Genomic DNA, 25,793 nt, shown 5'->3' with positions numbered 1-25,793 from the left:
AGTGGATGTCCAGCTGTGGTACTGGTGTGCGAATTCCAGCACAAGTCTCTGATGAATAGCAGGGGTATGTGAACCAGGCACCTTCTGCATAGGCCTACACACAGCAACATTCGCTGAACGGTCATTGAGGATCACTGTTCAACTGTGTGGTCAGTTGTTCAACAGTTGCACACCTATTTGCCTGCACATCTTTGCATTGCTGTTCACCCTGTCATCTGTGGCCCATGGTTCACCACAGTTGCCTCACTCAGTGCTGGTTTTGGAGAGCACCATTTGGCTTGCGTGGTATACTTTAATCACAGTAGCATGTGAACAGTTTACAAACTTTGCCATTTTGGAAATGCTTCTACACGTGGACCAACAGCCAATAATCATGCCCATTTGGATGTCAGATAAATTACTCTATTTCTGCATTACGAAAATGACTGCAGCGTTTTCCGCATCACTGCCCCCCCCCCCCCCCCCCTCTGGGCCCTTCGCCCTTCCTGAAATGTTTTATATATGATAACTGAAGAGAATTTCACAAACTATATGATGTTACAACCTAGAGTTTCCATTGTGACTGTTTCAAAGAGGCCATCCAAATAAAAACCAAGGACCAACTGATAACTAGTGACTGCAGCTACATTCTCAGAAAGGCCTCTAAAAGAGCTCTCAGTACAGTTAACACAAATTGAGGTATTCAGCAAACATGATTGCATGATAACCAGGTGGGTGGAGTTCCAACAGCAGAGCTATCAACAGAACCTCTGCAGCCAAAAAGTAACTAAAATCAATGGAATAACTAAAACTGAGATGTGTAAACAAACAATCCACTCTATTCATCAAAAAATCTTTGCAGTCTTATGCAGTAGTGAAAGAGTTTCAACTTTAAATTACTAAACAGTTGAGAATATATGATTACAACTGGATTATAGCTATCATATTATAAGTACAAAGCCAGAAAACTGAAAACACTCAACACAAAAATCAACAAATCTTGACAAGCAAAAATCACTGAACCACCTTCCTCAGCTGTGCCTGCAAGCAACATAAATTGATTTAGCAGAAGGTATAGCAAAACAAAATGATTGCTACGAAAACAGTAATTACATATGAATATACAACTGAGAAACATATTCTATATGCGCACACCTGTCTACAACCATTTGTAAAAATAAATAGAAGCAAAACATTATGAACTCTGTAAATGCAGCAACAACACTCAAATATACTTTTGACAGCCCTATTTCATGTAAGCACACATTTCTACACATTATCAGTGAAAAGAAAGGCAAAAATGCACAAATTAGTTGCAATAAAAAAATAGATATTCTGTGAATATGCTTACAACTGCATGTAATATTTCTAGTGCCTTATTCAGGCTGTGGGATGCTATTATTCTTAGTATTTAACAATAAACTGAATCATAACTTTGTAGTGCATAGAAGTTTCGATCATGGCATCTCCACTCTGTTTGTCAGGCACAAATGGCAACTTGCTTCTTTTCAATTACACTACAATGTTTTTATACTGAAAGAATTCAGTATGCAATATTGTGAGCATGTTGTTGTTGTGGTCTTCAGTCCTGAGACTGGTTTGATGCAGCTCTCCATGCTACTCTGTTCTGTGCAAGCTTCCTCATCTCCCAGTACCTACTGCAACCTACATCCTTCTGAATCTGCTTAGTGTATTCATCTCTTGGTCTCCCTCTATGATTTTTACCCTCCACGCTGCCCTCCAATGCTAAATTTGTGATCCCTTGATGCCTCAAAACATGTCCTACCAACCGATCCCTTCTTCTAGTCAAGTTGTGCCACAAACTTCTCTTCTCCCCAATCCTATTCAATACCTCCTCATTAGTTACATGATCTACCCACCTTATCTTCAGCATTCTTCTGTAGCACCACATTTTGAAAGCTTCTATTCTCTTCTTGTCCATACTAGTTATCGTCCATGTTTCACTTCCATACATGGCTACACTCCATACAAATACTTTCAGAAACGACTTCCTGACACTTAAATCTATACTCGATGTTAACAAATTTCTCTTCTTCAGAAACGATTTCCTTGCCATTGATAGTCTACATTTTATATCCTCTCGACTTCGACCATCATCAGTTATTTTACTCCCTAAATAGCAAAACTCCTTTACTGCTTTAAGTGTCTCATTTCCTAATCTCATTCCCTCAGCATCACCCGATTTAATTTGACTACATTCCATTATCCTCATTTTGCTTTTGTTGATGTTCATCTTATATCCTCCTTTCATGACACTGTCCATTCCGTTCAACTGCTCTTCCAAGTCCTTTGCTGTCTCTGACAGAATTACAATGTCATCGGCGAACCTCAAAGTTTTTACTTCTTCTCCATGAATTTTGATACCTACTCTGAATTTTTCTTTTGTTTCCTTTACTGCTTGCTCAATGTACAGAGTGAATAACATCGGCGAGAGGCTACAACCCTGTCTCACTCCCTTCCCAACCACTGCTTCACTTTCATGCCCCTCGACTCTTATAACTGCCATCTGGTTTCTGTACAAATTGTAAATAGCCTTTCGCTCCCTGTATTTTACCCCTGCCACCTTCAGAATGTGAAAGAGAGTATTCCAGTCAACATTGTCAAAAGCTTTCTCTAAGTCTACAAATGCTAGAAACATAGGTTTGCCTTTTCTTAATCTTTCTTCTAAGATAAGTCGTAAGGTTAGTATTGCCTCACATGTTCCAACATTTCTACAGAATCCAAACTGATCTTCCCCGAGGTCCGCTTCTACCAGTTTTTCCATTTGTCTGTAAAGAATTCGCGTTAGTATTTTGCAGCTGTGACTTATTAAACTGATAGTTCGGTAATTTTCACATCTGTCAACACCTGCTTTCTTTGAGATTGGAATTATTATATTCTTCTTGAAGTCTGAGGGTATTTCACCTCTCTCATACATCTTGCTCACCAGATGGTAGAGTTTTGTCAGGACTGGCTCTCCCAAGGCCATCAGTAGTTCTAATGGAATGTTGTCTACTCCCGGTGCCTTGTTTCGACTCAGGTCTTTCAGTGCTCTGTCAAACTCTTCACGCAGTATCGTATCTCCCATTTCATCTTCATCTACATCCTCTTTCATTTCCATAATATTGTCCTCAAGTACATCGCCCTTGTATAAACCCTCTATATACTCCTTCCACCTTTCTGCCTTCCCTTCTTTGCATAGAACTGGGTTGCCATCTGAGCTCTTGATATTCATACAAGTGGTTCTCTTCTCTCCAAAGGTCTCTTTAATTTTCCTGTAGGCAGTATCTATCTTACCCCTAGTGAGACAAGGCTCTACATCCTTACATTTGTCCTCTAGCCATCCCTGCTTAGCCATTTTGCACTTCCTGTCGATCTCATTTTTGAGACGTTTGTATTCCTTTTTGCCTGCTTCATTTACTGCATTTTTATATTTTCTCCTTTCATCAATTAAATTCAATATTTCTTCTGTTACCCAAGGTTTCTCTATTAGCCCTCGTCTTTTTATCTACTTGATCCTCTGCTGCTTTCACTACTTCATCCCTCAGAGCTACCCATTCTTCTTCTACTGTATTTCTTTCCCCCATTCCTGTCAATTGTTCCCTTATGCTCTCCCTGAAACTCTCTACAACCTCTCGTTCTTTCAGTTTATCCAGGTCCCTTCTCCTTAAATTCCCACCTTTTTGCAGTTTCTTCAGTTTCAATCTGCAGTTCATAACCAAGAGATTGTGGTCAGAATCCATATCTGCCCCTGGAAATGTCTTAAAATTTAAAACCTGGTTCCTAAATCTCTGTCTTACCATTATATAATCTATCTGATACCTTTTAGTATCTCCAGGATTCTTCCAGGTATACAACCTTCTTTTATGATTCTTGAACCAAGTGTTAGCAATGATTAAGTTATGCTGTGTGCAAAATTCTACAAGGCGGCTTCCAGTTTCATTTCTTCCCCCCAATCCATATTCACCTACTATGTTTCCTTCTCTCCCTTTTCCTACTGACGAATTCCAGTCACCCATGACTATTAAATGTTCGTCTCCCTTCACTACCTGAATAATTTCTTTTATTTCGTCATACACTTCATCAATTTCTTCATCATCTGCAGAGCTAGTTGACATATAAACTTGTACTACTGTAGTAGGCATGGGCTTTGTGTCTATCTTGGCCACAATAATGCGTTCACTATGGTGTTTGTAGTAGCTAACCCGCGCTCCTATTTTTTTATTCATTATTAAACCTACTCCTGCATTACCTCTATTTGATTTTGTATTTATAACCCTGTAATCACCTGACCAAAAGTCTTGTTCCTCCTGCCACCAAACTTCACTAATTCCCACTATATCTAAATTTAACCTATCCATTTCCCTTTTTAAATTTTCTAACCTACCTTCCCGATTAAGGGATCTGACATTCCACGCTCCGATCCGTAGAACGCCAGTTTTCTTTCTCCTGATAACGACATCCTCTTGAGTAGTCCCCGCCCCGAGATCCGAATGGGGGACTATTTTACCTCCGGAATATTTTACCCAAGAGGACGCCGTCATCATTTAATCATACAGTAAAGCTGCATGTCCTCGGGAAAAATTACGGCTGTAGTTTCCCCTTGCTTTCAGCCATTCGCAGTACCAGCACAGCAAGGCCGTTTTGGTTAATGTTACAAGGCCAGATCAGTCAATCATCCAGACTGTTGCCCCTGCAACTACTGAAAAGGCTGCTGCCCCTCTTCAGGAACCACATGTTTGTGTGGCCTCTCAACAGTTACCCCTCCGTTGTGGTTGCACCTACGGTACGGCCATCTGTATCGCTTAGGCACGCAAGCCTCCCCACCAATGGCTAGGTCCATGGTTCATGGGGGGGATTGTGAGCATAGCTGAAATATATGCATGTATGCAAAGGTTCTGTTTATCAAAGAATGCAAGATAGGCTTTCCAATAAGCAAACATCTGCTCATTTGCCTTCCAGAAACAACTACAAGTGTTAAAGATTACTTATAAGCTGATGGCATAACTTATTTGACCTGTAACACTGTTAAGCTTAAGTATGTATAAAATATTACTTGTTTTCTTGTACTGTTTACAAATGTCAACCTTAATTTTAAATGCTCATTTTGCATTATAATACATTAAGACCATTCTTCCAGTAAATCAATCAAGTGACGGAAAGAAATTCAAAACCTAAGAGAACCTGAACCAACATTACTATGATCCTAGCCAACTGCACTGTGCATTCAGCTGAATTAGCCTTCCTGCCAATATCACACACGTTTTGTGTTTTATTGACTATAGAGCATGAAGTTCACCTGTTGACATGAGTCCAATGTGAGAGGGCATAGACAGGATATTCCTCACAATGTATTTGGATTCCTCACTTTTTCTGAGAATGACATAAAAGCCAATGACATATATCATTTAGAGTCCAAAAGCTGAATATCACTGAAGAACACATGGGGCAGAGGTCAATTAAAAGGAATGTTTACTGAAGTCTTATATATTCAATTAGTAGAGTAAAATATGTTTCATATGTTGACGATAGAGGTGATGCAGCCTACACAGGAAAACTAATGTCATATGGATACTTGTGTAAGGTGATGATACTTACGATAATGTGTCACTCACTGGTATATTGTTAGCCAAACAAAATGTCCTTTTCATTTAGATGGGTATATTTCTCAAATAGTTTCTAACAGTGGAAAGCTAGTGCCTTAAACACCTCTAGAATGGGATGATTTCTATACATGAAATGCATTCATTGTACAGTACTAAAATGTCTGTAGCATAAAGAATAAAGTATAATGTACTATAAGACTGGTCTTAAAGCTTTCTGCACTTAAAAGCTTCTTACTGTTCTTTCTGTAACCATGAAATCTCATTTGACTTATCTTTGCTAGCAGCTTTCACTCCTTTCCTTCCACCAATCAAGAGCCATATTAACATAAATGAAATAGAAATATTTTCTGAAATAATATATGAACAAAGCAAAAAAGGGAAGATTGATATTCTCAACTTTTAGTATCAAGTGGTTCCTGCTCTGCAGTTCAGAAGGAAGATTAAGCAAAGAGTTGAATGCTGGAGAGGTCTATGATGATTCAGCCATTTGACTGACACATCTCTCTATAAGTGGAATACTAAAATTCAGCTCAACCACATACAGTTAATGAAAAATCACATGTCAAATGACATGCATCAAGAAGTTCTCCCCCTCAAGGTAAGTAAAAAAGAATCTTCATGAACTAAAATTTAAGAAACACTAGACATTAAAATGGTGGACTAAAAAGTCTATATTACTGGTAAAATCAGAATTTCACGCCACACCAACTCCATCCCATCAGCTAGCACAGCACTCTGGACCTTATGATGTGTTTACTATGAGTACATTAGACTGGGTAATGAATTGGCTAGTGCTGGTCCCTCTTGTGAGTGATTGTGCCAGCCAGTGCCCATGGGATTGTGGCTATTCTCCAGCCTGAATTCATCTAACAGACTAACCTTGCAGTTTCTACAGGTGAGTGTTTCCTACAGAATGGCTCGCGTTTCCTGGTACCCTTTGGGAACAAACTAAGGAAAGTGTTGATAGGCAACAGCACTTTACAGTAGTAATATGAGCGGTAGCAGCAAATGGGCAACCTCAGTGCTTTGTGTTCTGCAGACTGATTGGCCAAAATGTCTGCATGTGAGAAGACTATCATGGAGCTGTGGGCAGCTCACAAAATCAAGGAGTCAGTTGGTGGCCCGGTAGGGTGCAGGAGGTCAGTTGGAGCCCTCTGGGACAGAGCTGGTTTGGAGGCGTATTTCAGAGGTTTGTAGTCAGGGATGAGTATGGTTGTTGACTATGTGTGGAAAGTTTGGAAAGTGTTCAGAAGTGCATTCCTTTGAGCAGGTGTGGGAAAAGTCTTAGTTTATTGCCTATTTTTGAGGTGGATTTGCAGTTTATCAAGCACACACGGGTTGTTTAGGAAGGTGCCACCTAGCAGAGAGTGTGGAGCAACTGGCTAGCTGGAGGTGTTGTCTAATGGAAGAATCGGACTTGCCAAAGTTTATTAGTACTTACTAAATTGAGTTTTGCTGCAATAGACTTGAAGTGTGAAGTTCTTGTTTAAGTCCTTACCCTCTTTGATTTTAGACTATGTTCTGTGTTGTTTACAGAAGAGATGGGAGAAACCTGTTGGTGATGATCTCATGACTCATTGCAGGATTGGGTGTTCAGCTCAGTGATCAAACTTGGGAGTAGTCAGATAGCTACAGGGCATACAGAGGAAGTGACTGTTTTAACCCCTGTCTCACAGGTCCAAGTGAGGCTCGTGACTCTGATTCAGCTTGGTAGTGTATGAGTACCAGTGCATGGGAATTATCGAGGTTCATCAACAAACATTTCGAAGAAAGTTTTTGGAGCAATATATCATACAATTAGTCTCATGCACTGCACGGTGCCAGGAGTTTGTGGAATCCATGTGCAAGAGTACTTCATCAGAAGCTCTGACACAATGGGCAAAAGAAAACATTTCAAAGAGCCTCGCAATACATTTTGAGTAGCAAGTTCTCATCCTCAGGTTTGACACACACACACTCACACACACACAAAGCACTGTATAGAATGGGTCATGTGTATAGATTTGACAGAGCTAGTGAGGCAGCAAGACTCTTCTTGTCCAAGTTCGTTAACTTTAAATTCATGAAAATTTCAATACACTTACCCTTACAATGACAAATTTCTCTTCAAAATGTGCCACTTGACACATGATTTATCATTGATTAGACGTGCTTAGTCAAAGTTTATATTCCACTAGTTACATCCTCTCCTCCAGTATTGGGGAAAAATCTGAGTATTCCCCCATCTCTTCAATTTTTCACTTTTTCTAAAATCCACTTTGTGGCTCCAAAACATCATACTCCTAATCTCAAAAGCTGGTATTGTGGGAATCATTTTTGACATGTCAGAGTAAGCCTACTTAGGTCTGAGGTCTTCTAACAATACTGAATACTATAGCCTGAAGATAACTTGGTTCAACAACACTATTGTCAAACCACATGAGACGCTCATTAATATTGTATTACCATTGTTACCATAAGCACCACTACTAATGTTATAGCAACTGCTATTATTACTGGTGATTATGTGATTGATTGTATTACTTCTGTTGTGGCTACTCATAATGCCATGTGCTAACACTACAACAGGAGGTACGTCTCATGATTAAAGACCAAAAGTTGACTTTGTGAAATATAAAACTGTGAGAAAAATTTAAAAAATGGATATTTTATGATAAAAATAAAGCTAGAAAGCAACTAATTCTTTTAAAAAGTTAAGGAAGAAGTCATAAATAAACTTTTGTAAGCAGAATATTGATAACAGGCATAATTTATAAGATAGGTACAGATGCTGTCAACCTGAAGGTGGTTTCGTTCTTGATTTGAAGAAAACCATTTTGACAGTTAAACATCACACCTATATAACTTTTTCTGTTCAAAATCATTAGGGACTGAAAAGACAAACTTTGACACCTCATTTGTCTTTCTACTATTTGCTGTTCTCAAAAGTCCTCAGTTTAGTACTTGATTTGAAGAAAGGTTTTTGATAGTTAAATACCACACCAATGTAGCTTTTTATGTGAAATATAGCTAGACTGTGAAGAGATGATCTTTCTAACACTTCATTTACGTAGCTGGCAGCAGCCGTTTGCAAAATATTTCAGCTTTCCCTCAAATCACTAATTAACTTTTCTTAATTGCTGTGATTACTATAAAATATCCCCGATGTTATTCAATCTGTATATTGAGCAAGCAGTAAAGGAAACAAGAGAAAAGTTCAGAGTAGGTATTAAAATCCATGGAGAAGAAATAAAAACTTTGAGGTTTTACGATGACATTGTAATTCTGTCAGAGACAGCAAAGGACTTGGAAGAGCAGTTGAAGGGAATGGACAGTGTCTTGAAAGGAGGATATAAGATGAACATCAACAAAAGCAAAACGAGGATAATGGAATGTAGTCGAATTAAGTCGGGTGATGCTGAGGGAATTAGATTAGGAAATGACACAGTTAAAGTAGTAAAGAAGTTTTGCTATTTGGGGAGCAAAATAACTGATGATGGTCGAAGTAGAGAGGATATAAAATGTAGACTATCAATGGCAAGGAAAGCGTTTCTGAAGAAGAGAAATTTGTTAACATCGAGTATAGATTTAAGTGTCAGGAAATTGTTTCTGAAAGTATTTGTTTGGAGTGTAGCCATGTATGGAAGTGAAATATGGACGATAAATAGTTTGGACAAGAAGAGAATAGAAGCTTTCAAAATGTGGTGCTACAGAAGAATGCTGAAGATTAGATGGGTAGATCACATAACTAATGAGGAGGTATTGAATAGAATTGGGGAGAAGAGGAGTTTGTGGCACAACTTGACAAGAAGAGGGGACCGGTTGGTAGGACATGTTTTGAGGTATCAGGAGATCACAAATTTAGCATTGCAGGGCAGTGTGGAGTGTAAAAATCGTTGAGGGAGACCAAGAGATGAATACACTAAGCAGATTCAGAAGGATGTAGGTTGCAGTAGGTACTGGGAGATGAAGAAGCTTGCACAGGATAGAGTAGCATGGAGAGCTGCATCAAACCAGTCTCAGGACTGAAGACCACAACAACAACTATAAAATAATTGAATATTTTTTCGCAAAACTAGATCTCATGCTGATGAATTTGATACTCAATTTGTTCATTTCCCACTCTTTGTTTAGCTATGAAATTAAAAAAAAAAAAAAAAAAAAAAAAAAAAAAAAAAAACACATGGTGTAATTTATAGAGTCTTGTTTTCATTCTGTTCAAACATTTGACCAAAAGTTTTCATTCAACAATGAATCTTAACTTTGAAGACATGATATTGTCTAGATAGCCATATAAATTATCTCATAACAGGAGCCCATGAGAAGAGAATTGGATAATTATTACATATTTATTCACTTGTCGTTTATGGGTTGTTATTGAGGTTATAATTTATGGAATTCAGATCATTTTAATTTAATATTTGAGACAAAAATGAGACACTCTAACATGTATGTTATTAAACTGTGTAACAAGTTTCAGCATTTTCATCCAGTTAAGCTTTACCAAACACAACTAATAGTAACCCCAATGAATTTTTATTTTATGTACCATTTAAAATTCTAAATTAAATTAAGCCAGTCTTTTTTTAAACAGAAATGGAACAAAATAGAAAAAAGCAGAAAAAGTAAATAAATTTATAATAGCGTATGTTGTTTTAGCCTTCTTCCAAATATTGATTTGGTGCAGCTCCTCAAGCAATTCTCTTGTAAAATTCTATTCACCTTTGCCCAACTACTGGAACCTATATTGATTTGAAAGTGCTTCATTTTTATGCACCCCCTCCTCAAACAAACACACACACACACACACACACACACACACCTTCCCACCATTTACAAATTAACTGTTCCTTAACGCCACACATTGTGTCTCAACAACGTATCACTTACTTTAGTCCACATTGTGCCATACAGGTCTTTTCACTCCAGTTCAGTGCCTCTTTCTTAGTTATCGTATCTACCCAACTAATCTCCAGCAACTTCTCGTAACACAACATTACGAAAGTTTCTATTCTTGTATGGCTTTTCTTGCCTTCTGTAGGCAGTATATAACATTTAATTGTGCCATATACAAAAGTTTTGTCATTTTACAATTCTTCCTTTCAAACATGGGGCAACATCAATTTTGAATTTCCTAACTTTTTCAAATTTTCTAACTTTTTCATATGTTTCTTGTGTAGCACCTCACTAAGATATTAAATGGTCTCATGTGTGTAGAACAGTGAGAACTATGTTCACAATCTACAGCAAGAGCAGTGAAGCACATTGTTATCATTCAGTTTCCACAATATTCTTTCAGAAAGCTAGAAGTGGAAACAGTTCGAGGAAATTCCATAGTCACAATAATTCATGTTGTATAGCCATAAACTGACATCATTTTACCCTGTCATGAATAATGTATAAAAAATGATTCTACCACAAACAGAAACATATTTATCGACACTCTGTGATAAAAGGTTGGTGTACACAAGATGCATCCCTGAGGTAGAAGCTATCCTCTCAAGCTTTATGAAATATGCAAATGGTACAGCAATGTTGTAAATTCTTATCAAAGCAATGGACACATTTTCTCTACACAGTGATTCACTATCAGCCCTATGGGACAATTATAACCTAGAATTACTTGCAGCTATTCTATCAAAAGAAGACTTGATGCCAACTAATGAATGGTTGCACTAAAATTGATAGAAGGATCTCAAATTATTGCCTTTAATGTGTCAGTGGATTGGGCTATATACACATAGAAGTGGATTGTGACTTTTCCACACGAAACATTACAATGTATAATTTACAAAATTTCATTACTTTTTTTGAAACAGAGTGGATAAATGCAGTTGAAATTTTTCCTAAACAATATTACATAGTCTCACTATGCATATGCACTTAGACAACAACCACATACAGGTGACGGTGATTAATAGGACACGTTTAGTTCAACTTTTCCTGTGTGCATACATCCTTCTTCTTCTTCTTCTTCTTCTTCTTCTTCTTCACATTCAGTAAAAAAGAACACCTTGAACAACTAGAGATAGGACATTCACATTCAAAGAACATGTACATCAGTATGTTCTTCAGAAATGATTAGCATTTGAACCATGTTGGCCCACGCGTTCAAGGTCAGTGTGACTTGAGCATATGTGCAGGATGCCTCACAGACACGTGTGAACTGTGCCGGTCTGTCATACTTTATTACAGCATGGATTACGTTCATGTGGTCACTTCTCTGCCTACCTTTGTCGAATGTGCAGAAAAATGCTAGACAGCAATGGTGTATGGAACAACATCACTGGGGATAGGAATGGCATCAGACAGTATTTACAGATGAATCCAGGTTCTGTTTCTTTAAAAATGATGGCTGCATTTTGGTTTGTCACAGACACAGCGAGTGGTATCACAGTAACTGCATTTGCACAAGAGATACAGCACCAACACACGGCCTTATGGTGGGGGCTGATATTGGGTACAACCACAAATCACAGTTGTGTGTGTCCAGGACAATGTGACCAGTGTGACCTATGTGAATGTCATCCCGCCACCTGTAGCCATACCCTTCCGGCACAACACCCCAGACACAACTTTTTGCTATGACAATGCATGACCACATGTTGCTGCATAAATAAGTGTGTTCTTGGTGTCGTAGGATGTCAGTTTTTTGCCCTGGCCCATCAGATCACCCAACTTGTCACCTATCGAAAATGTGTGGGATATGGTGAAATGAGTACAGATGATGAACTTTGGAGCCAGGTGGATTAAGTATGGACGGCTATACCACAGGATGCCATTAGTAGCTTATACGCATCAATGCCATCATGGATGGAACAAGTTATCAGGGCCCTTGGCAGACCCTGTGCTTACTAGGCAACAGAACATATGGTGAACTGTGGTCACAGAAATGATAATCACTTCTGCAGAGCATACTAATGTACATGTCCTGTGAATATGAAACTCCTGTCTCTAGTCATTCAAGGTGCTCTGTTTTCTTCTGAACATGAATGTATATCCTGACTTCCATTGCCCAGTGCTTTTATCTTCTACAATCTGTTGCCACACAGTGATGAATAAATTTACATTTATATTTACACACATACACGATGGAGAGGCTTGTGTTCCCGACAGACCCAGCCAGTGGCTGGAAACTGTCCAAGATGATGATGATGATGATTTACACACATACTTCACAAGCCACAGTGAGATGTATGGCAGAGGGACCCTGTACCACTACTAGTCATTTCCTTTCCTGTCCCGCTAACAAACAGAGTGAGGGTAAAATTATTTTCTACACGCCTCCTCCATATGAGCCCTAATCTCTCTAATCTTATTTTCATAGCCCTCACATGAAATGTATGTTCGCAGCAGTAGACTCATTCTTTGGGCAGCCTTTCTCAATAGTGCTCTTCAAAAAGAATGTCACCTTCTCTGCAGAGATTCCCATTTGAGTTCCCATAGTAACTCCGTAATACTTGCGTGTTGTTTGAACCTAAAGGGTAAGAAATCTAGCAACCCACCTATGAACTTCTTCAATGTCTTCCTTTAATTTGACCTGCTGTGGATCCAAAACACTTGAAAATACTAAAAAATGGATCCATTAGTGTACTATAAGCGGACTCCTTTACAGATGAACCAAACTTTCCTAAAATTCTCACCTTCCCTACTGCAATCATTACATGCTCACACCATTTCATATTGCTTTGCAATGTTATGCTTAGATATATAATCAACATGACTGTTTCATCACGCAGCACACTACCAATACTCTACTCGAACATTATTGATTTTTTTATCTTACTCATTTCCAATAACTTACATTTTTACACATTTAGAGATAGATGACATTTATCAAACCAAATACAAAATGGTTCAAATAGCTCTGAGCACTATGGGACTTAACATCTGTGGTCATCAGTCCCCTATAACTTAGAACTACTTAAACCTAACTAACCTAAGGACATCACACACATCCATGCCCAAGGCAGGATTCGAACCTGCGACCGTAGCGGTCACGCGGTTCCAGACTGAAGCACCTAGAACCGCATGGCCATAACGGCCGGCAAACCAAACACAATTTCAGTATATGTCATCTTGTATACATCTAAAAACAAAGATGGCCAAACTCTTTGTCTTTAAATATGTCTGCTAGTGTCTGTATATGTGTGGATGGATATGTGTGTGTGTGCGAGTGTATACCTGTCCTTTTTTCCCACTAAGGCAAGTCTTTCCACTCCCGGGATTGGAATGACTCCTTACCTTCTCCCTTAAAACCCACATCCTTTCGTCTTTCCCTCTCCTTCCCCTCTTTCCTGATGAGGCAACAGTTTGTTGCGAAAGCTTGAATTTTGTGTATCGACCTGCCAGTGCTATGTTTGGTAAGTCACAACATCTTTGTTTTTAGATATATTTTTCCCACATGGAATGTTTCCCTCTATTATATTCATCTCGTATACACTTACAGTCACTCAACAAGGACACCTTCCCATACACCACAGCATCGTTAGCAAACAACCAAAGATTGCTGCTCACCCTGTCTGTCATATCACTTATGTATATAGAAAACAGAACATCACACTTCTCTGGGACACTCCTGACTGTACCTGTGTCACTGATGAACACTCTCCACTGAGGAAAACATACTGGATTTTCTGATTTAAGAAGTCTTTGAGCCATTCACTTATCTGGGAACCTAATCCATGTGCAAGGGCAAGATGAGTTTGGCACGGGCAATACTTTCCAAAACCGGCTGATTTGTGGACAGTAGCTTTTACTCCTCAAGAACATTTATTATACTTGAACTGAGAATATGTTCCAGGATTCTGCAGCATACCAGTGTTAAAGAAATTGGCCAGTAATTTTACAGGTAACACCTTTTATTCTTCTTATATACAGGAGTCATTTGTGTTTTTTTCCGGTTGCTTGGGACTTTCCGTCAGGTGAGATATTCCTGACAAATGCAAGCTAAGTAAGGGGCCAATACTCTTTGAAAAACTGAATTAGGATTAAATCAGTATATGGTGATTTATTTGTTTTTAACTCTTTCAGTTGTTTCCATACATCAGAGATGCTTATTACTATGTTCTCCATAAGGAATCTGTCTGACGGTCAAATGACAGTAGGTTTGTACGATTCTCCTGTGTGAACTTTTTAAATGCAAAATTTAAAACTTTGGCTTTATTTCTGTTACCGTCTACTGCCACATCAGACTGGTCAACAAGTGACTGGACCTATTTGGTGATTTTACATGGGACCAGAATTTTCTCGTTCTTGGCAAGTCCTTTTGCTAAAGTGTGACAGTGGTAGTTGTTGTAAGCTTCGTGCATTGATTTTTTTACAGATGCACAAATTTCTATTAACTTTTGCCTGTTATCATTTGCACATTCTCTCTTGAACTGCAAGTGCAACAGCCTTTGCTCCCTCAGCCTTTTTTTCAGATTTCATTGTTAAACCTTAAATATTTCCACTGCATATGGGCTGTTGAACTAGCTGCTCAAGATAGTTTTCGGAAAACATGTTCAAAAGAATTTGCAAGGCTGTCTGTCTGTACCCCTTATGATGAATCCATAGATGTCCAAGTCTCTACTTGGTAAGTTAAAGGTGCCTCCAATTAATATTGCATAATCTGGGTACTTCCACACTACTGACCATAGACTTTCTATCCATGACTGTAAAACTGTCACAGCTGAATTGGGTGGCTGGTAAAAATGTCCAACAATTAACTTGATTTCATCTAGCCCAGCTATAAACAAGCAGACATCTTTGCTGTCACACTTAAATTTGAACACAGTAGAGACAATATTTCTGTCAACTGCAATAAATACTTGCCCCTTCCTAAGGCATCCAATACCTCTGTTTCCAGTACATATTCCATGAATCGTTAAATACCCCATAGCTTGGGGTTTCAGCCAGCTCTTAATCCCGAGAATAATTTGAGCGCAAGAGGTTTTGTGGAGGGCAGTAAATTCAGGAACTTTGTTATGAATACTTCGAAAATTTACTGATAAAATTTTGACAGCTGATGTGTCTTGAATTTGATCTTACTTCCCCTATTCTGATTCATCATGTCATATAGTGTTTTAAATAGTATGCTCAATGAGTGTTTTGTAAAGTGTGCTCTATTGGTGTACTGGAATGTATATATAAATATCCTGTGTTGATTGAATGTCAACTGCAGCAACACTACAACTTCAATTTTTTTCCCTGTACATGTCATAACCTAAACCCCACAAGTAAAGACTGGAAATGAAAGTGTGAGTAAAGTGTAGATCCTCCTCCTAATTTGTGAAAATGATGGGTTTCACACAAAAATCAAGGAATTCATGGTGTTCTTATAATGTTCTTTTACTAATTTCTTATCATATTTGTAATCTGAATTCAAGCCTATTATTTATATATTGTATTACAGTATTTTCTGTTTCATAAAAGGTTTACCTGAGCACATGTATATAAATGGATGACAAAAACACTTTCAATCACCTGTTCAAATACTTCAAATTAAACTGCTTTAGAAAGCACTTAGGTGAATTTAGAAACAGTGCTGAATTATTCTGAAAGATTTTTAGCATTGTTAAAATGGTGCATGATTGGTTAATTGATTTGGGGGAGGGGAGCAAACAGCAAGGTCATTGGTCCAATCGGATTAGGAAATGATAAGGAAGGAAGTCGGCCATGCCCTTTCAAAGGAACCATCCAGGCAGTTGCATTAAGGAATTGAGGGAAATCATAGATGCAGGTTTGAACTGCCATCCCCCTGAATGCGAGCCCAGTGTGATAACCACTGTGCCACCTTGCTCAATAAAATGGTGCATGGCCACACAAACCACTAAAACAGTAATAATTTAGGAAAATATACCAGAAGACAGTGCATAGAGCAAGCTCGATGACTTTTTACTGGCTTTAGTTTTGGTAATAGGAAATACATCATGCTGCATTGTGCTTCTGCATATTTCCTTTTTTTAAGTGGTCTTTAATTTTGTGTATTGTTTGATGACATGTTTATCTTTTTATTTCAGCTAAGAAGAAAATTTGAAGCATTTTTCTCATAATATTCATATCTATTGCAGAGAGACAGGAGCAACATCATCAAAAGACTGCAGTAACTGATATAGTTGAAAATTAAACAATTTTAGATTAAAATTCTTATTATCTTATTGTTTTCTCTTTAATCAAAACAAATTCTACTGCAGCTACAGAAGCAATTTTAAATTACAGAATCTCAGCCAGCTTTTTTTAAAATACAAATAAGCAAGCAAGCTTTTTTAATAGCAGTTGTTATACAAGCATCCAGTCTAAAGCAAAACACACACAAAAAAGACAAGAAAACTGTTACACCAACAGTCTACAGCATAGTGTTGTCCATATTTATATCATAAAATATATTACCAATCAAGTGAAATAACCACTCATATTTACAGCTACAAAGCACACAATTTGTATTACAAAAACAAACAACAAGGCATATCATGGCCTTCACACATAATGGCCCAACCTGCACGCTACACACTCAAGACGATCAGCCAACAATGATTAACAGTTATTTACTACTGTGACCATTCAATGAACACACAGCACACCAAACACAAAAACCCGCTGTAGATGGCCACTGCAACCTGTACCACGCTACCTGAATCTGACGAATTCCTGCAAACTCCGCTATTTGCAATGGTGGTGAGTCTTTCAAAATAAGGTGCTTTTGGCAAGGGTGCACTGCCTTGCAACATTTCAGCTGAGTTGTCGAAGAAAGTGGAGTTGATGGAATCTAACATGAATTCAGCCAGTATCAGTTAAACAGTGTGTTCGATACTGCTTGTCTTCAATGATACTAATCACAGGATTAACATATTTCCAGATTTTTATATGAGTGATAGTTTAAAACACACACATAGCTTTAATAAACAGTAACAAGAAATTTATCTACTCATAAAAAAATTACTGCATCCTGTGTATACCTGCTATGACAAACATCTTAAAAACCTTTTCAAAAACTTCCATTAACCAAATTTTTATTAAAGTAAGCTACAAAAGTTACACTTAACAGGGTGCACAGCAACCAATGGTATCCTGTAAGGCAAAATTAAACAGAATGAACAATACAGGCATTGGAAGGTACACTAAATACCAGCCAACTGTAACGTTAAGTCAAAAACAGTGATGTGTCCTTTCTGTAAGGCACGTATGTCAAAAAGTAAATTTCTTACGTGTGTGTATCTTCAATCATATATAGTCATATTTTTTTGAAGCTGTTATCTGTGATACGTGTAATTTCTGAAAACAGCTGTTATGTTGATTGTGTGCTTTCAAAACATTAGTAGTATGGTTTATAGTAGTGCAAAAATTATTACCGATTCTTTATTGTGCATAAACAGTCATCTTATACTGTACTAACTGCTGTTTCATGCAACTGCTAACTTTTAAAATTTTATTCCTTTCATATTTCTTGCTTTGTCTTCTATCCCCTTCATGAGAAATGCCTATATGTTTTTGAGCAATTCAAGTTCTATGAGTCAACCTCTATTCCTGTGAGGCATTAGAGTACCTGTCACACTAACATCTGCAATTATTTCTTAGATGTCAAGTGAAAGCAATCTTTCAGCCAATTCAAGTATGACTGATAATAACCTCATATCCAACAACTACAACTGATTACAGGCTTATTGCCAATTAGTCTCTTTGTAATATATATGTTAAGTGACAAATATCAATCACCCCATAAATATTTTGAAAAAAGATATTGGGTGCTCTAATTTGCACATTCAAAAATTATTTTTCTAATCAAAGCACCAGTGACATCATTCATCACAGACTCTTCATTTATTTGCAGGAATAATGAAGATTAAGAGCCATGCATGGACAAACAGTGAGCCTGAATGAAGAAGGAAGAAAACTGAACAGTGAGAACAACATTGGAAACCATGCAGAGAAGAAAATATTGCACATGGTTGCATTCCATCAATGAACACCTAAGACTGTTGTTTCAGATTAGCTATTAGACTTACAATGAAAGTCCATAAATGACAATCACTCACATTTTTAAGGCACTAGTACTGAAAAAAAATCATGAGTACAGTTCAATAGTCAGTGATCACTTCAGAATGAAAAACTCATCAAGTCAGTGCTAAAATTGATAAAAAATTAATCTAGAAATTTGTCAGTAACTAACCAACAGTTTTTGTAATGTGACATCTTCATACACAAAGCTGTAAGTTCACACTCATTGTTTAATTTCAGATCACAGTTATGAATCTTTATATAATAATCAATAAATCATAATGATGTCAGCAGCATATCAATTTTTCAATTATTTACAAGATTATTTTTTTCTAAAAAATTCTTAGAAATCCACTGGATGTTTCATACTTATACCTTAATAATAATAAGTTACTATTAAATGAGGGAAAGAAATGTCTTATGTTCAAGCAACGAAATTTGAAATCTGTTGTACTGAAACAGTAAATACAAATTTTCTATTGTACTTGTTTCCAATTGTGGCAAAATTTTACTCTGGTTTACTTCTTATGACATGAAATCCCAAAATTAATTCTTTATGCTATTTCTAAATGACGTGTTTGGTACAATTTTCTTCACCACAATAATCATCATATTGTGCGTATACCTAGATGTGTTGAAACAATGGTCAGTGCCAAAGTTCAAGGCAAAACCAGTATTATCAAGAGTTAAAAACCAGTATTATCAAGAGTTAATCTTCTAACAAGGTGGACTCCAAACACTATGGTCTGTAAAGGTCCAAGAGTACCTAAGCCAATACCAACCAGGTCTTTTAATGACAATGGGGATGATGCCAGCAGTGACTTTTACATTAACCTTAGATACTTTCATTGCGAACCCAAGTATAAATTTCCCTGATTGAGATAGATTGATCTTTCCACTATCTCAATTACAGACTTTTCAATGCACAGCATTGGAAATTAAGATTCTTGCTGTGTCTCAATGCAATAAATTCTTCTCAGGATTCTTGACGTGTCACTCATGAGTGTGTCCACAGTGTTTCAGAATACATGTTCTACCCTTCAATCTTCTGGTAAAAAAGATGTTTTCCAAAATATTGTGGGACACACTATGGATTGATACAGCAAGAAACTTGAGAAGATTTTACTGCCATGTACAACACTGACAAAAATACAACCTCATAAAGTTATTCAGCAGTATGTAGTCACTCGGTGTAACAGCCAGACACTAATTGCACTAGTAACTTTAATAATTATGCCTGATCACAATTTTTGTGTAGTCTTTCCATCACTGTACAATTCTGATACTTGTTCTATAGCAGGGAGTACTTTCAATTACAAAGAGTACACAAGCATCATGATGTGCACCTCTGGCAATAAAAATACACTGATCTAATGCATACATGCTACTGAATCAAATGAGCTATGTTGTGGAGTAGGATATGCTTGGTTGATAAAAAACATGATTATGTAGCTTGTGCAATAAATCTTTGGAGTTTTTATGACTGTTGAACCTCTAACAGTTGCAGAGTTTTAAGCATACTCCATGCTATTTTTTAATAGCTTAGACATCCACACTAAGCTTTGTAGAATACTCATTTATGTACATTGCCTTAGAAATAATATATTTATTTCATAGAGTTCAAATAATAGTTAATGCCCTATGTTTAGAACTGGAACATGCACTAAAGAACAACAAAATGGTATTCTACATTAATTTTTTATTTCATTTTATAACACCAACAATTTTTATATTTGCAATGGACAAAGATGGTTTATAAGTTAATAAATTCACTATACAGTATGGACATAGTTTAATAAGCACATACACATGCACAGATTTTGGTTTCATGAAACAAAACTGAATGACAGCTGTAAGTATTACATTCGGTCACTACCACTAAAAGTAAGGTTGGCATATATTTTGATCCGTGGGAGGTGCAGCTATTAGTATACATCTTTTAGTAGTATAATACAGAAGAATAATGGCTGTGTTAATATTTTTAAATAGTGTTAAGCTAGAACATTTATGATTCAATTGATTCGCTTATTGAAAGTCGTGCACCTCTGAAAATGTATCATAGTTGCAGAGGATTAACTTTTGTGTACTTTCACTATTTTCAATTACTGTTTTACACTGTCAACTGTTAATGTAATTTATTGTGTTATTTATATAACTAATGGTTTTAGAATATTATGTACAACAAAATGGCAGCCGTATCATAATGTGAAGGACAGCCAGAGCACATAACAGAATTTCACTACAGACAATACTGAAAAGTGCTTCAGCCTGTCAGTAGACATGGTAAAACAATGTGTTACACTAAGAGAATTTAAAGCTCTCAGCACAAAATTAAAACTACATGATCACTTTTGAAATAAATATCAGAGCTGATTGTGAGTGATCAATCAGTTATGTGTCTCTTGTGTGAGGATGAAACTGTTAGTGATCCACCAGAGTTGTGAAAAATATTTTTTAATTGCTTCTTGTCAATAGTCAGAAAGTTAAATCATAGTTTCATTGGTACATGTAGTTATGGAGAACTTTTGAAAGCTAGTGTTCTAAGACAACTATATCACATGCAACTACAGGAAACAAGCAGAGATGAAACGGAAGCAACTATTTCATCATTAAAGAGTAAGTGCTCCAGTGGGTATGGTAAAATATCAGGTAGGATTAGGAACATCAGAGCACCATATATTAGTCCTGTTCTTAGTCACCTACACAAAGTGTCTTTCAGGTGTGTCAACTTTCCTGAAAGATTGACAGACCCGTTACCAAAACCACTTTATAAAACGGGTGAAAGGTATAATGTAAACAGTTATTGGCTGTAGGGGTCGTGCTGTTCCAGACTGAACCGCTTGTCCACCCTGACTGGCAAACAAGATAAAAGATCTATGATCTCACACAGTGCTAAATTACTATTCTTTGATGTCTGCAGTTTCTTTTCCAATGTACCAGTGGGGCAGTGGTCGGAAAACTCATTAGTCAACAAAGCCAAATGTCAACAGTATATCAAATGAGATTTATTTTCGGAGCCAGATTTTTAAACTATATAAGTAGGTACCATGATATTAACTTAATTATAGTATTCCTAAGCTGACCTTTGCTAAGAATGCCCTCAACGTGTGTGAGGTATGCTCACAGATGCTGGTCCCTTCCAGCTCTCCCATCCATACCCATCTTGTGTGTTTCGTCTATCTCCTCTATATGTCCAAACCATTTCAACGCACCTTTCTCAATACTCAACACTAGATCTTCTGTCAGTCCACAATGCTCCCTAATATTTACTTAATAAACTTTACTTACAGTTTGAAGTTTTTGGTGAACTATAAGTATGTTGCCCAATTCTTTATATCATAATTAATAATGATGTTATCTACTGATAAAATTAAATTGTAAAATCCAGAATGGAATAATGACAATATTATGACATTCCAGTCCAAATTGCTGGAGATGGCTGTCACATGTTAGTGACGTATGCCTGCTTTTGTGTGTGTCCACGCGCTCCCTTTTCTGACGAAGGCTGTGGCGAATAGTTATTGTGCAAGTGTCTTTTAGTTGTTCCCATCAGCAACTTTACATATCACCTTGTTGATATTCCAACCTGGAGTTTCCATTGTTTGTTTAAATTAAATTGTAAGGTACACATAAAATTAAATAATGACAGTGAATGACAAACACTAACATCAACAGTTGCCTTTCATCTCTTTGGCAAAGTCTGGGTATATAGGTAGGGCAAACAAGGAAATAACAGCAAATGTTAGTTTTTCAGCTGATTATATGAGTCAGAAACAATGTTCTGGGTGTTAAAAGTCAATATATCTTCCTTCTCTGTCTTTCAAAGCAAACCACTTGTGCTATAGGTTCTCTTCATAGTTCACTTTTTGGCTGTAACACTCATGGGCAATTCTGAACAATATGTTTTTGAATAAAGTAAGTCTGAATGAAAATATTAAATACTGGTTCAGATATGTAGATTGTGTATTGTGTATGTGGACAGGCACTACAAGACAGATCAACATATTTTTTCATAACTTAATCAGTCAACATCAAAATATTCAGTTCACAATGGAGATTGGCAACAAATCCATAAACTTTCCAGATATAACCACTGATATCAGTACACAAACACACTATTTCAACATTTATAGAAAAACTGCAATTACAGACATAGTAATACCTTCTTGCGTCTAGCACCAAGTAACAAACAAACATCCGACTTTTCATTCACTGGTGAACCATCTCATACTGCTCCTATGTCCAAGGAAGATTTCAAAGCAGAGGTAAGATATTTATTGTCACAATGAATGGCTACAATCTTGTCCCGATTGACCAAATATAGCACAGGAAACAAGAACAGAAAATTGTATCCCTGCTCTATGCTCCATCTGCTGCTCTGTCCCCTGTCTGTAGGAAGTTTTGTACAGCCCCACACCTATGACAGGTATCACACAGCATAGAAACCACACCAAAATCCTGCAACCATAGGATTTGCTACTAAGTGAGGAACCCCACAGCACAGTGTATTTTCGAAAACAAAGATAAGATCCAATTGCTAGCCAACAGTGTGGTATAAAAAATTAATTATTGTGATAAGGGTTTTGTAATGTCAACCAGGAGAAGACACAGCAATTAGGTTTGCTGAGTATGAACACAGCTGGAGGTTATAGAATTATGACTGCACATTTGTTGTGCATGTACTGAAAGAGAGCCACAGCTTCCAGCCAGAGTCCCAACAACGAAGGCCAAAATCTCAACCTGTTGGCAGCCCTGTAAATCATTTGGTCCACAGTCCTGATTTAATATTAAGTGACCAAACACTGCTCAAAGCTTCCCGTAATCTAAACTTTGCTTAGTGCTCACAGTTTTCCAAATCCTTCCCACACTGTCTGTTCCTTTTCATTCTCCATTTTCTTGTGTTTATTATTTTATTGTGATTGCTTGTACTCCATATATTCCATTCTTATAATAGTCAGTTTGATCTCTTACTATGTCTATGTATCATTTTCCATATGTAATTCCCTTCAAACCATTTTACTCTACTTGAGTGCAAATTTTATTTCATTGGGGCTCTTAATTTAATTTGAGTTGTTATACAGGCACTCTTTTTCAAGCTTAGTGTTAATGTTCCTAATATTTTGTTCCCTTTATATTTATTTACTGTTCAACTTTTTACCTCTCTAATTGCATTTCTGCGCCATTGCCAAAGATGGCATTTATTGTTTGTTCATGCATTTGTGTAGATGCTGGCCTTGTAAGCCAAAAACTGGTTAACTAAATAAATCAGTTCTGTAGAACATATACAATATCTTGTTTATCATTTACAATAAATGATGTAGTTAACAGAACAATGGAAACTCCAGGAAGGAATATCGACAATGTAGGAAAAGCTATGTCTTCTTTAGGGTAAGCAGCTAACTGTTAAGTTGCAGACTGGCACAGTTCAAAGTTAATATTCCAAATCAATTTGAAAGGCTCTATTGTGGCATGCTCCTTTCATTCTGCACAAGAATTGTAGCTGAGAACTTTTCTCTATAATGTATTGTTTATTTGTATACTGTCTCGCAACAGCTCATGTTTTATTAATTCTTTAATTCTTTTGGTTACAAATGTTCTACTAAGCATTCTGTAAACTATGTACTAAGTCATTCCATTACCAAGTACTTTTGGCTTGTATGACTCTACAGAAACTGATAAATGAATAAATAAACATAACCCCGAATAAACAAAATTTATGTCCAAGAGTTTTACTTTGATAGACAATGGTAACAAGACTGGAGGCACTGATATATCGATACCAAAATACTCATGAAATGAGAATTGGGGGAAAGGTCCCAGTGGAGATGGTAAGCTGTAGCCTAATTCCAAGCTGTTATGAAGTGTCAAGGGTGTATGTACCATTTAAGTGATACTTATGGAATAAAAGGATTAGCTGGTACACACTCTTGTCTTATATTATTTATCAAGTCCCAAGTAAAGCATGGTGTCCACCCAAAAGAAATCCAATTTTAGTGTAGATATAACTTTCAAAAAGTAAACTGGAAGAAGTTTCGAAGTCTACTGTATCAGATGACAGATTTGTGAAAGCAGTAAAATGGAGCTCAAGACAGTGTCTCCAAAGAGGTTACATGAAGCATCTCATATAAGAAGAGGAACATGTGATGAAAAGACATATTTTGCTATTCAAAGCCAATCCCTTCTTTGAGTACACAATTACTGCTGACCAACAAATAATCAATGCAATATTACCTGTCAGATGACAAAAGCTATTGTGGTGATTCGAGAATTTCGCTGTAAATCCTAGAACCACTCAGCCTTATTCTGTCTCAAACACACAATATTTTAGATGTGAGTGTGGGATGACGGAATCCTGCCTAATGTGTGTCACATGTTTGTGTGTGCAGGTTTGAAATTCAGTTGTGAGAAGAATGTAGACGTGGTGGTTGAATGGCACTGACAAGTACCTGTTGGGCGATCCATGGAAGTTTAGTGGGTGTGTACGAGAGGACCGTGGAGTATTTATGCAACTCTGTAATAATAGTGTCAGTGGCTGTTGTTGTTGTTGTTGTTGTTGTTGTGGCATGCAGCTTTACTGTATGGTTAACTGATGATGGCATCCTCTTGGGTAAAATATTCCGGAGGTGAAATAGTCCCCCATTCGGATATCCGGGCGGGGACTACTCAGGAGGACGTCGTTATCAGGAGAAAGAATACTTGTGTTCTACGGATCGGAGCGTGGAATGTCAGATCCCTTAATCGAGCAGGTAGGTTAGAAAATTTAAAAAGGGAAATGGATAGGTTAAAGTAAGATATAGTAGGAATTAGTGAAGTTCACTGGCAGGAGGAACAAGACTCTTGGTCAGGCAAATACAGGGTTATAAATACAAAATCAAATAGGGGTAATGCAAGAGTAGGTTTAATAATGAATAAAAAAATAGGAGTGCGGGTAAGCTACTACAAACAGTATAGTGAGCGCATTATTGTGGCCAAGATAGACACGAAGCCAACGCCTACTGCAGTAGTACAAGTTTATATGCCAACTAGCTCTGCAGATGACGAAGAAATTAAAGAAATGTATGATGAAATAAAAGAAATTATTCAGATAGTGAAGGGAGACGAAAATTTAATAGTCATGGGTGACTGGAATTCGGTAGTAGGAAAAGGGAGAGAAGGAAACGTAGTAGGTGAATATGGATTGGGGGTAAGAAATGAAAGAGGAAGCCGCCTGACAGAATTTTGCACAGAGCACAACTTAATCATTGCTAACACTTG

The 25,793-nt window shown here is 37.2% G+C and overlaps 1 protein-coding gene across 1 annotated transcript in view; it reads right to left on the bottom strand.

The window, feature by feature from the left end:
- LOC126195755 (serine/threonine-protein phosphatase 6 regulatory ankyrin repeat subunit A) overlaps positions 1 to 25,793 on the bottom strand; it is a 427,181-nt gene that overhangs the window by 26,555 nt on the left and 374,833 nt on the right. The window contains exon 20 of the mRNA XM_049934383.1: positions 17,176 to 17,310. Coding sequence (XP_049790340.1) covers positions 17,176 to 17,310 — 135 coding nt within the window. The remainder of the gene's footprint in view (positions 1 to 17,175; positions 17,311 to 25,793) is intronic.

The sequence above is a fragment of the Schistocerca nitens genome, chromosome 7, assembly GCF_023898315.1.
Source record: "Schistocerca nitens isolate TAMUIC-IGC-003100 chromosome 7, iqSchNite1.1, whole genome shotgun sequence".
NCBI lineage: Eukaryota > Metazoa > Arthropoda > Insecta > Orthoptera > Acrididae > Schistocerca > Schistocerca nitens.
This window is presented reverse-complemented; position numbering and strand designations above follow the sequence as displayed.